Genomic DNA, 12,962 nt, shown 5'->3' with positions numbered 1-12,962 from the left:
CACATATGAGAATCAACCAATGAATTCATAAATAAGTGGAAGAACAAATCAATGTTTCTCTCTCTCACATCAATAAATTAAAAAAACAAACTAGAAATAGAGATCTTTAATGAGTTGATGACAAAGGTATTATGGGAACCTATAAAAGAGGACTTTAACCTGGTTTTGAGGAAGTGACTTTAAATAAAGACTTTAAGAGTGAGGAAGAATTAGTGAAGTGGAGGAGCTGGCTCCTTTGGAAGTGTTCACGAAGTGGTGGCATTGGAGAGGAGCACTCCAGGGTGAGGCACAGGGCACACTGGCAGGAACAGTGATGGCTAACTTTGGGAAGAGAAAGGAAGGTTCATAATGAGTTGTAGGTGAGGTTACAAGGATCTTGGTAGAATAATTTAAGATTTTGGACTCTATCTGAAAGGTGTTGGGAAACCACCATGGAGTTTTAAACAGAGAATTGATATAATTTACTTGCTAATTCAACCAATATTTAATGAGTGCCTACTACATGCTAGACATTTAGATGAAAAAGTTCCTGCCCCTTTGATACCTGTATTCTGGTGTAGGAGAAAAACAACAGACAAATTATAGAGACCCTGTTATAAGTGGTAGGAAGGAAATAAACACCCTCACCTCTGAGAGGGTGAGTTTAGGTAGAAACAGGAAGAAGGGGTAGGATGTGGCATGCAAAGCCAAGGGAAGAAGTTCTTGTTGAAAAGACAGGGAAGAACTTGGCATATGGTATGCGATATTCTAAGGCCAGCACGACCAGAGAATGGTGAGGCAGCAGAATGTGAGAGGGAGGGGCCTCGTTAAGCAGGGTTATGAAGACCACGGAGAGCTGCTGGAGCGTTTTAAATAGGGAAATGACAGGATGTGACCTGACCTGATCTTGCAATGTGGAAAACAGATTGGAATGGGATCTGGGTGGAAGCAAGGTAAACTGAGGATACTCTTGTGGTAGTCCAGGAAAAAGATGACAGTGGCTTGGAACAGGGTGCTAGCAGTGAAGATGAAGAATAAAGACAGATATGAAACATACTCTGGAAATAGAAATGATACAGTTTACTATAATACTTGAGGATGGGTAGTGGGCGAGGATCCAAGGTGATTCTCAGAGGTCTGGCTTTGGTAACCATGTGGATGAGAGTACCACTTAGTGATGTAGGGAAGGCCAGGTTTGGAACTATGGGAAAACCAAAATGTTCTTTTTGTTATGTTAGGTTTGGGGTATTTAAGAGTTGTCTAAATATAGCTATTATACTGGCATTCTGTGCATGATTCTTCAACACAAAGGAGAAAGGACTGGGCTAGAGATTTAAACTTGGGACCTGCCTGCTTTTAGATGGTTATTAAAGCCATTGGACTGGATCACCTATAGGAACATGCAGAAAACCCAGGATTAAACTGTGAAGAAAATTCAGTGGTTAGACACTATGCAGAGAACAAAAGTGGTTAGCAAAGGAGATGGAGAAGCAATTAGACAAATGGAGAATATCCAAGAGTGAAGTGCCAATGAAGCCAAGAAAAAGGAAAGTTCCAAGGAAGAAGGAAACTGTGTTGAATATCTCAGACACTGAGAAAGATGGGAACAAGGCATGTATAGAATTTGGCAATACAGAAGTCACTGGTGACCTTGATAAGGGCAATTTCAACAGAGTGGTCAGAAGAGAAATTGACTAAAAGCCGAGAAAGCTGACACAAGTAGAAATCTGGCTATGAAGGGAAATTTTTAAAAAGTAGTAGTAGTCGGAGGTGGATAAGAGGAATACCAAAAAGAACATAATCTGTATGTTGAGGGGAATAGCTTTTTATAGAGAGGTAGGATTTGGTGATTGATATTATCAGGGATAATAGAGGAAAAATGTAAGGATTATAGACACAGGATTCTGATTGTGGTCCCATTGTTATGACCACGAACCTGGGAGCAAGAGCCAATTTATTTGCCCTAAAGATCATAGGTTTCAACCACCCTGGGCAGGCTTCCTTACTTGCCAAGGTCTACTGAGGGAGAACTATAAAATGTGCTTATGTAGACTGCACAACGGCCTGATGTTATTAATCTCTTGATGAGGTTTAAACTTCTTTGGGAGCAACAATACTATGCTAAACTAATGTAGTAGCCAGACAAACCAACTGAATAACAATGGGCTTATTGTTATGGACTGGCTGAAGAGACACAAGTTATGGAAAAGGACTCTAAATTCAGAGCTGATGGGGAAGCAATCATACTTTTGCAATCAATACAATGAAGACTTGAAAACTGGTAATTTTCAGATAAACAGAGAACCATGTCACCCCCCCCCCAAGAAATTAATCAAATTCAAGATTGTTTATACTCTCCATGTTTATTAATAGTAGTGGTGTAACTTAACGCTCCCTTATTACTTCTGATATTATAGTGGATTTCCATGAGCATATTTTTGGAGAGCTTAGGTCTCCTCTTAAAAAAAACAATCAATTCTTGCAACAAGCAATGGAAATGCACTGCTCCAGCTGGTTCAAGGAAGTGCGGAGAGAGAAAGGCAGAAACTGAAAGAAAATAAAAATTTTGACTTAATAGCCCATTCCGATGTCTGTGGTAGGAGTCTGCGGATGCAGCTAGCCATCTACAGAAAGTTCTACCTTTACTATTCAATAATACGGAAAGAGATGGAATTTGGCATAGCCTTCTAGGCCTAATGATCGAGCTGCTGAAAGCTCCATAGATATCACAACTCCAGAACAAACATTTCGATCACCTGATCCTGACTCAGAAGCCACAGATCCATTCCATTTCCAAATCTTTCGCGTGGCCCAGTTTTCAGAAGCTACGACAGAAGGACGGCATCCGAGAAAGACTGTTGATACAACAGGACGCCCAATTCACGGGTTCCGGGAGGCACAGGGTTCGGAAAAACCTTGAGACTCTGAGCAACCACCCCGCTTTCCTCCTCCTCCTTCCTCATAGAGATCCGAAGGCCGGGGACCCCAGTTCTTCCCGCATACGACTCCCCAGGACCTCTTCCCTTACAGGACCAGGCCCTAGGAGCCTGGTGCCCCACCTGACCCATTCAAGGAACACGTTTTCCAGTACGAACTTTACCTACCTGAAGCCCACCGATTCTCCGTTGCGCTAAGCCCCCACCGAGGAAAATGGAGTCGTCAAACCGAGACTGGGAAAGGATAGTAAGAACCCACCGCACGGATCCTCCACCTCCACCGCCACCGCCGCCGCTGCTGCGTCAACGTGCTACGTAACTTCCGGCTCCCTGTCACTGGGAGTGGGCGGGCCACTTCTTGGTCTCTTCTCCGCCCCGCCCCCCCCCGCCCGCTCTCCGGGCTTCGTCCCGGAGGTCACGAAAACTGGCTGAAGCGGTTCAGGAAGGCAGCTGTCAGAACAAAGCCCCGAAACAGAACGAGCGGATCGGAAGCAACCAGGCCTAGCTGGTGCCTCAGGCCTCCCTAGCCAAAGGAACTATAAGGACCGAACTAGGGCTTTTTCATTTCCTCTTCTCTGTGATTCCGCCCGTAGCTTCCGGTTCCGGGGAGGGACGGAGTTTTCTTCGGAGATTAGAGGCACTGCGGGACGTCCAGGATGGCTGTGGTATCGTTACTGTTGTTTGGGAGTTTGTGCGGTGTTGTGGGAGCGTCCAATCTGGCTGTCGTTACGTGCGGTTCTGTGGTGAAGCTACTCAATACGCGCCACAACGTACGACTGCACTCACACGACGTGCGCTATGGGTCAGGTACTGCTGTCCAGGTTTGGGTGGGCGGGGAGGGCCCGGTAGGCTCCGAAGGGGGCGGGGCCTAGAGAAGAATCTGAGGGGTGTGGTCTGGGAAGGTTAGGGGAGCCCGGGGAAGGTTCTTGAGGTCTGGAGGCGAAGAGTCGCAGACTTGAGCAGTTTTAAGGCGTCTTAATCCTGATACCAGCCTTATTATGGTGAGCTACAGAATGTACATATATTACATATATACTCGTATATGTAACACTCATATGAGGTAGAGACTACTATTCTAGTTTTACAGATGAGGAAACAAACTCAAATAAATCGCTTGCTCAAAGTCTTGGAGCTAGTGAATGATGGAGGCGGAGTTTGATCCAAATCTGTCCAGGTTCATAGCCTTTTTTCAGTTACTCCCTGCTGGCATAACTCGTTGTAGGAGAAACGTAGAAAAATGACAGTAAGTGCTGTATCTCTGAAGTTTTGAACTCCAACAGCTCAGTCTTTGGCTGCGACCCTCTGTTCTAGCTCTTTTGCATAGTAATACTTGCTCTTCAACTCTTTTCTTTTGGCCACTTTTTATTCAAACCTTACCCTTCTTGTAAAGAATGTTTTTAAGCTAAAGCACTTGATGAAGTTGGAGAGGAAACCGATTTGTGGGTTTTTTATCATGAAATTAAAATGCCTGGTTTGTGTGTTCATTTATATGGCAGCAATTATTTATGGGTTCATTCGGTACAGATTAATGAGCTCCTACTGTGTGCCTATTACTGTCCTCGATACAGGAGATATGGTGATCAGTCAGCAAGTTACAAGAAAGCAAAAACAGACAAAAAGAAAAAAGTTAGTGAACTAATGACTGCTAGGTTTCTATGTTGGATAACTGATGATGCTAAAAGCTAAAAGAGGAAGGAGCTCTCTCAGGTGGAGGCTAGTCTGTGGTTCATGTTTCTCAAAGCCTGTCTGACCACTTAGACTTGGAAAGGAACTGAGTTGTCATTGTTGGGATGTCTTAATAATCCTAGCAGCCATTCAGTGAACACCTTCTACGTTTCCAGTTTATTACTTTTAAATTTGATGCAGTCTCCTATTTTGGATCTACTAACTTTGGATTCCTGCCAGAAGGAATCTGTAAGTTTAAAAAGCTCTTCAGTGCTCCTGATGGGTAGCCAGATTTGAGAACCAGGTTCAGCCTAGAGCTCAGAAGAGAGATCTGTACTGAGCCTGAGATACAGAGTTAAGTGCAGATGGTCTTCAACTTAAAAATTTTCAACTTTACAATGGTGTGAAAGTGGTATACATTCAGAAGAAACCAACTAGGTTACTCTCTGGTGTTTGGTAGGTTAGGTATTAAATGCATTTTGACTTAATGATATTTTCAATATATGATGGATTTATCAGGACATAACCCTTTATCCTATGTTGAGGATCATCTGTTCAACATCATTGTTCAGGTGGTGGTTAAAGTTATGGATAGAGTAAATAAAATTGCCCAGGATGACCTGTAGTTCTCAATGTGGTGTCAATTTTGAATCACTTGAAAAAGTTGTTGAAGGGCTTATAAATGCTTTTGTCCTGACTCCCAACAAGTACAGCGGTACCTTGGTACTTCTCGTTAATTCATTCCCGAACTCATGATGAGTGCAGAAACCGATGAGTACCTATCATGACGAGTAATGAAGCATTTTCTCTTGTGGGGTGGCATCATGACTCATACAAGTTCTAGCAAGTGCAGTGAGTCCTGAGCAAGCGCTGAGTGCTGAAACTTTTTTTTTTCTTGTCAAAATATGACAAGTACAGGGTTTGATGAATTCTGAAGCCAACAAGTACTGAGGTATAATTGTATTTAAGAGTGGATAAAAGCCAGGGATAGAACTCTGGATAATCACAAAGTTTAAGGATGGAAGAAGAAGTGGGGGTTTAATAGCAAGTGAAGAAGAAGAAGACAGAAAGTATAGATCATGATTTAGTGAAACATGGCAGTTAAGGACCAACCAAGAGAACTATAAGGCAATAACCAGAAGTAAGGAAGAAGGGGTTGGTCTGGCCTTTTTTTTTTTTTTTTTTTTAATGTAAAAAAACATGACTTGAGTAGAAGAAGCAATAGAGAGAAACTGGTAGTTTAGCTACAAACATTCATCCAGAAAATTGTGGGACAAGACGTAGTGTGTTAAGTGGTAAAATGGGTGTCATTAAAAAGCTGCAGTCAGGCAGGGCCAAGGGACTGAAGGAGGAATAGGCAAGAGTTCCTAAAGGAAGTATCTGGGAAACATGGAGTACCTTTAAAGATTTGTGTAGCGAATGAAGCCTAGGGAAGAGAATACCCCTGGCGTTTATATGAGAGAGTGGCCTATTTGGGGGAATTTGACAGAAAATAAAGCTTTGTGGGAGGCCATGTGGTAGAGGGGTTAAGAATGTGAGTTCTAGAGTTAAGGCACCTAGATTCAAACCCCAGCACTGCTTCTTAGAGTTGTGTGATTTTGGGCATACTATTCAGCCTTACTAACACTCCAGTGTAAGATAGAGAGAATAGTGATAGATGCATGCATCAAATATAAATATTCAATCAAAAGTCTTCAGCTAGTATCTGACACCTAGTAAGTGCTTAGTACACATTAACTAGCTAGCAGTTACTTGTGTGTTTTCCTTTTTAAGCTACATGTTTAACCCAGTGCCTCTTAACTTGCAGAATTGTACCACTTTAGGCAAATTTAGATGACTTGAGAATACTTTTGTAATGTATTGATAGATCACTTACAGGGATTTGGGAGCTCTATGGCTGTTTGGATTAAAGTTGACAGCAAACACTGGTCTCATTTTGATGGTGAAATGTGATAAAAATTTATTCTAATAGCTAAACATTAAATAATATGACAAACATTGAAATTATGATTAGACACCCAGCATATACTAGAGGCTGTCCCAGCTAGTATATATAGGTAAATGCTGACTGCTTCAAAAAAAAACCCACACATATGTTCATTTATTTAGTGCCCTTTGATGCCAATTCTTAGAGTTTTCTAATATGGTACACTCTTAAATATAGTTTTATCATTCATAACTAATACTATATAAATACATTTAGTATTTTTCATATATATATTAATATTATAGAAGAAAAAGTACTGCCAAGCATAGGGTTTCCTCCCCATCCCTCCAAAGCTGTTTTATGACATGGGGCACATTATTGGCTATAGGAAAGAGAGGTGTCCAGTTGAACTCAACCTCTTTTCTTTTTTTTGACTGCAGGTAGTGGGCAGCAGTCAGTGACAGGTGTAACCTCTGTGGATGACAGCAATAGTTACTGGAGGATACGGGGGAAGACCTCCACAGTCTGTGAGAGGGGAACCCCCATCAGATGTGGCCAGCCCATACGGCTGACGCATGTCAACACCGGCCGAAACCTCCATAGTCACCACTTCACCTCACCGCTTTCTGGAAACCAGGTGAAGTGGCATCCTGTGGGTCATTGCTGCTTTGTGCTTTGCTCAGTTGAGTTGTTTGATAACTTGGTTGTTAGTCCTTTCTTTTTTAGGTGTTGCTGTTCTTTTTTGTGCAGACCTGTAAAATTGGCTTTGTCATATACATGTGAAAGAAATTGTTTCTGGTCAAAATGGAGACTTTACATCTAGATCAAATCAAGAAATGACGGGGAAAGACAAAATATGTATCTGTTAGCATATCACAAGTTACCTTGATAAATCCTGCAATAAAGAAACCTAACGTTTTCCAAGCTTGCAATAAAAATTATTGTTATTAATATTTCAATGATGCCAACTGACCATATTAGGAAAATGAATTAGATATTGTCCCATTAAAAATGTTTTTTTATTTACTGCTTTTTTAGAGAAAGAAAAGGGGAGAAAGAAACATCAATTCGTTGTTCCACTTATTTATGCATTCATTGGTTGTTTCCTATAAGTGCCCTGACTGGGGATCAAACCCACAACTTTGGCATATTGGGATGATGCTCCAACCAAGTGAGCTACCCGGTCAGGGCCAGTGCCATTTTTTTTAAGCCTTGAGTTTTTGGGGGATATAGAACCTCTTGATGACTGCTTCCCTCCCACTCCCCCTCTATTTATAGTTTTCCCTATTAACATCTTACATTAGTATGATAGGTTTGCCGTAGTTAATTGATAATATTGATACTTGTTATCTACCAAAGTCCATAGGTTATTCCAATTCTTTAGTTTTTACTATTCTCCTTTTTCTTTTCTAGGATCCCATTTTGGACACTATATCACATTTAGTTGCCGTGTCTCTTTAAGCTCCTCTTGGTTATGACAGTTCTCAGAGTCTTCTTGGTTTGGATGACAGTTTTGAGGAGTGCTGGTTAGGCATATTATAGGGTGCTCCTCCATTGGAATTTGTTTGATGTTTTTCTTATGATATGACTGGATTTATAAGGGTTTTTGGGAGAAAGGTCACAGAGGGAAAGTGCAATTTTCATCACATCTTGTCAAGATTTATCATACTATCTACAAGATTTATCACTGTCGACACTGATTACCTGGCTGAAATAGTGTTTGCCAGGTTTCTCCTGTAAACTTACTCATTTTTGTTTTCCTACTTTCCACATTGTACTCTAGAAAGAGGTCACTTTGCACAGCCCACACTTAAGAATGGGAGGTTTTGCTGCTTGCTTCTCCTTTAGGGGGGAGTAGCTACGTAATTTATTTGGAATTCTTCTGTATGGGAGAGTTGTCTCTTTTTATTTATTTAATCCTTTATATCAGTATGGACTCATGAGTATTTATTTTATACTTTGAGTTATAATCTAATATCACTGTCTTTCTTTTGCTCAAAGTTGTCCCAACTTTGACTATTGGGAGCTTGCACTTGTCTCCTTTGTCCATTTGACTTCCTCCCATCAGTGTGTATGTGTGTGTGTGGGTGGTTTTAACACTTTCTTACTTTCTGGTACTAAAAGATATTCTAGGCTTATCTTGTATATTTCTTGTCCCAGTCCTAGAATCAACTAATTCTCCAAGGAGCCCCGCTTCCTTTTATTGAAGAATGGTATTAGAAACTGAAGTCTGGGCTCTACATGAGCTTGTGGCTACTGGGCGTGTTACTTTGAGGCTTTCTCACGTAACAGCAAAGAAAAAATATGTGTGTAAACATATATACACATATCTATAAATGTTTACATGTGTAACCATGTATATATATAGTGAGTTAAACATGAGTTCTTAATGATGTCTCCAACTCTAATCTATACCACATAGATCGTTCTAGCCTCCTTCTTTTGCTCATTTGTAAATTCCTACTCTTAATAGTGAGGCATCGGGCTGCACTGTCATCCACTTACCTGCTTGTTCAATCCTAGTATACAAGGAGAGTAGTAGAATTGTTGATTATGTGCTGTTCCTTTTGCCTTGAGTCTCAGACTGTTTCCAAATGACTCCTTTTTATCATTTAAAATTACATAGTTGTTAGTGTGTGTTTAAATTATATATTTCTGAATTAATCAGTAACCTTTTTATTATGATAGAAACTGAATATTTGGCCCTAAGGGGAGTGGGATTAAGAGTGGAAGATAGAATCTGCTATAATTTACTCAATTAACATTTCTTACTTTATTTAATTCTCATAATTATTCTGTAAGGTGATACCATTACCATTTTATAGAAGAGAAAGGCTTGAAGGAATTACCTAGGAGGGGATAGAGCCAAGATTCAGGATCTGCTTGTCTCTAGCTTGTGTTTCTTGCACTTTAAATTATTTACTTATTTTTAAACAAGCTTGGAAAGCCTCTCATTTTTCACTTTTGGGTAGTCTTATTTTTCTTCTCATGGCCTACCTCCCCTTTCCAAGCTTATGTGCCAGCCATGCTAATGTTGCTACCATTTGTGTCTTCCAGGAAGTGAGTGCTTTTGGTGAGGAAGGTGAAGGCGATTATCTGGATGACTGGACAGTGCTCTGTAATGGGCCCTACTGGGTGAGAGATGGTGAGGTGCGGTTCAAGCATTCTTCCACTGAGGTTCTGCTCTCTGTCACAGGAGAGCAATATGGTCGGCCCATCAGTGGGCAAAAAGAGGTGCATGGCATGGCTCAGCCAAGCCAGAACAACTACTGGAAAACCATGGAAGGCATCTTCATGAAACCCAGTGAGTTGTTGAAGGTAGAAGCCCACCATGCAGAGCTCTGAGTCTGGAGGCTGTGAGCCGCTGTCACCACACAGTGTTCATTGACATCTGCTGCTGTCTCGCCCTGGGATCCCTGCCACAGGTTTCCTGGGCATTGGCCATGTCACCACTGAGATGAAGATGGACGCAGAACAGTGACTGTGTTTGGAAGCTTCAGCCCTTCACAGTTGAAATTGTTGTTCTTCTAGACTTGGGTCCGTTCTTTCTGAGTGCAAGACTTGTTGGTGAAGGAGCAGGTGCTTTTTACTCAGATTGATAAAAGAGAAACTGAGGGGGACATCCCTCCTAGCTGGGAAATTTTTACTCTTCAGAAGCTTGGCATCATGGATTATTAATGTGTGTGACTTTTTTCCTGCTTTCTTTCTCTAAAATGATAAAAAAGGATTTCACTGTTAGTCACTGTATTGTCATTTATTAGGTGTGCTTTTTTTTAATTCATTTATTTTCAGAGAGATGGGAAGGGAGGGAGACAGAGGGAAAGAAACATTAAAACATCAATTGATTGCCTGTCACAGGTTCCCCACTGAGGACTGGGCCTGCAATCCAGACATGTACCCTGACTGGGATCAAACCAGTGACTTTTCGTTTTGCAGGCTGGCGCTCAATCCACTGAGCTACACCAGCCAGGGCCAGGGGTGCTATTTGATGATCTGATTAATCCTTGAGTCCTGTGAGTCATTGCTATCATCATTTTGAAATGCTAGGAACCTTTGGTGTGGACCATTGTAGGAGCCTTACTTGCATCCAAATTTTTTCTTTTTCTTTCACTTCTCCTCTAGCACCTCGTTGTTAGATTTTTCACTAAAATTACCACTAAAGAGCCTCAAAAAATGTTTCACTCTGTATCTGTTACTGCAGTTGTAAAAAAGGGGTAGTAGTAAAAAGAGGAACCTACATTTATTCACTGTCTGTTAAATGCTAGACACAATGTTGCAGATCTTAACTCATTTAATCTTCACAGATAGAAAGTAGATGTTACAGTTTTACCAATGCAGAACAGAAAAGATGAATAACTGAATTCTTAAAGCTGGTAAATAATTTGAGGATAGGAATCCAGCTGTATCTGACACATGTTTTTGTTTTTTTTTTCCTTTTTAATCCTCCCCTGCGGACATGGCTCATTGACTTTAGAGTGTGGTGGGGGGAGAGAGAGAGAGAGAAACATCTATCGGTTGTCTCTCTAACGCACCCCAGCCAGGACTGGACCCGCAACCTAGGCATGTGCCTTAACTGGGAACCAATCTTTTGGTGCAAGGAATGAGGCTCCAATCAACTGAGCCACACCTGGCAGGCCTGGCACATGTTCTTTTTACTACACTACAATAATGTTTAGATCTTGGTAGATGACTACTCTTTTTGGCACAAATGTAAGAATACCTTTCCCTGAAAATGTAGGTAGGAAACTTTTGTCCTCTGCTCGTCAAGTCCGGAAAGTTTGCTCCTACGCCCTTTAAGCATGCCCGTGGTGAATGGGGGTTTCTGCCATCTGCTGGAATTTCAGTGATTAGCAGGCCTTCTTATTTTTAGAAACTGACAGATTTTCTTTTTCCTGTTTGCTTTAAGGGAGTTAAGGTAGAACACATTGGGGATACAGGTCTCCCCCACTTTCCAAAAGTTCCTGTTATACACTACTTCCCTTTTACAAAAGAACTAAGTGTGCAATGACTTTTTGTCAAAGCAAAAATATTTTTCAGTTATCTTTGGCTAGTAAAAATAGGTAATAATGTGAACTTTGGGAAAGGAGGGGATACTCTTTATGCCATTTCAGCTTATGAAAGGTTTCATAGGTACACTCTACTTTCAGATAGCTGGGAAACCTGTATCAGGTCTGTGCCAGACATGGCCCATGACATGAAAAGATGAGGTTTCTCTCACAAGGACATGTTTTACTAAGTTGAGACCATGAACTAGTTGAACTCCATGAACTAGTTGCCCTCTCCCTCCTATTCCACTTCAGTTGCATTGGACCCTTGAGAGCTCTCCAGAAAGTACACAAATGATAAAATCAATGTTTCAGGCTGAATTAGTTGGGAGTAAGATGGTATCATTCTGGGAAGAAAGGAAATGTTAGAAATCCGCTTAATAAAGGGAACAGATTGGGCAAGATGAATGAGTAGGGAGCTGTGTTGCAAGGTACCCCTCCTTGGCTTGGACAGACTGTTCTCTGAGTTGTTGGGCCTTCTCTGAAGGTTCAGACACAACGTACTCTGAGGGCAGGCTGCAGATTACAAGGAAAATAGTAGAACAATGGTGCTTGAGAGTTGGGCATGAACTATAAAGAAAGAGAAAGAAGCAGTGGTGAAACCCTGAGGGAGATGTGAAATTAGCTTTGAGAGGACCAGAGAAGAAAGGAAAACAGTTGGAGGCGAAAAGCAACTTCGGACAACACAGGTGAAAGTTGAAATGGTGCTTTATCTGAAAGAATGAAAGAGTCTCCGAATAAAATCTTGAAGGGCGTTTATGGAGGTTTGGATGTGAGAGTAAAAATATGTGAAATACGTATTTTGAAATCTTCAGAATTTCTTCAGCTTGTACTGTATTAGCATCACTGTAATTGAATTGGAAGGGACCTTTGTCCAATTCCCTCATTTCATGGAGAAGGAAACAGACAAAATAAAATCTACCTGATTTTCTCCATTTTGTGTAATTGTTTGCTTCCCAGGTCAACTATTTGTTGCTGAAGGGCAAGAACACTATCCTCTACTACTTCTATGGTATCCGCCCCCTCTCCGCACCCAGATTGCACACTGCACAGGCCCTGAAAACTTCTCCAATGTAGGCTTCAGAATGGTGCTGTCCACACAACAGGTCAATACATATTGGCTACAAGAGTATTCAAACAGTGAGTGAGTTAAAAACTCATTCCTTAGTGGATTAAAAACTAATTTCTTTGAGGCCTTACAATACCTCTTGGTTTTCTCAATGATTTTTAGACAAGGCCCTTGAATAACAAGTGAGCTACTTCGTGTGGCTCAAGGGATATAACTTCTGCAGTATACTCGGTCCACACCCGAAGTGGGCATTCAGACTCTGTAACTATCCTAAGAACGCTTTGTAAGGAGCTCTCAGCGGCCTGCCAGATCCACTGCAAACCAGGGAGCGGTTCAAACTC

At 41.4% G+C, this 12,962-nt stretch overlaps 2 protein-coding genes across 2 annotated transcripts in view; one reads left to right on the top strand and one right to left on the bottom strand.

The window, feature by feature from the left end:
* SUPT6H (SPT6 homolog, histone chaperone and transcription elongation factor) overlaps nucleotides 1-3,224 on the bottom strand; it is a 30,861-nt gene extending 27,637 nt beyond the window's left edge. The window contains exon 1 of the mRNA XM_054573210.1: nucleotides 3,084-3,224. The gene's annotated coding sequence lies outside the window, so the exon portion shown is untranslated. The remainder of the gene's footprint in view (nucleotides 1-3,083) is intronic.
* Nucleotides 3,225-3,416: 192 nt separating this feature from the next.
* SDF2 (stromal cell derived factor 2) lies at nucleotides 3,417-12,450 on the top strand. The gene is made up of 3 exons (XM_054573211.1): nucleotides 3,417-3,722; nucleotides 6,948-7,144; nucleotides 9,565-12,450. Exons 1-3 carry the CDS (start codon nucleotides 3,572-3,574, stop codon nucleotides 9,850-9,852), a joined length of 636 nt encoding a protein of 211 aa, XP_054429186.1. The 5' UTR covers nucleotides 3,417-3,571; the 3' UTR covers nucleotides 9,853-12,450.
* The last annotated feature ends 512 nt before the right edge of the window (nucleotides 12,451-12,962 follow it).

Source organism: Pteronotus mesoamericanus, unplaced genomic scaffold (genome assembly GCF_021234165.1).
Source record: "Pteronotus mesoamericanus isolate MK-2021 breed Mesoamerican mustached bat unplaced genomic scaffold, CSHL_Meso_final contig_246, whole genome shotgun sequence".
Taxonomy (NCBI): Eukaryota; Metazoa; Chordata; class Mammalia; order Chiroptera; family Mormoopidae; genus Pteronotus; species Pteronotus mesoamericanus.
The sequence above is the reverse complement of the archived record's forward strand: the minus strand, read 5'-3'. Positions and strand labels throughout refer to the sequence as shown.

What these genes read in the sequence shown, in the direction of transcription:
- SDF2 (XM_054573211.1), top strand. Translation starts at nt 3,572, where the DNA reads ATGGCTGTGGTATCGTTACTGTTGTTTGGGAGTTTGTGCGGTGTTGTG. An exon ending in CGACGTGCGCTATGGGTCAG is followed by an intron (nt 3,723 to 6,947) that starts GTACTGCTGTCC and finishes TTTTGACTGCAG; the next exon opens with GTAGTGGGCAGCAGTCAGTG. An exon ending in CACCGCTTTCTGGAAACCAG is followed by an intron (nt 7,145 to 9,564) that starts GTGAAGTGGCAT and finishes TGTGTCTTCCAG; the next exon opens with GAAGTGAGTGCTTTTGGTGA.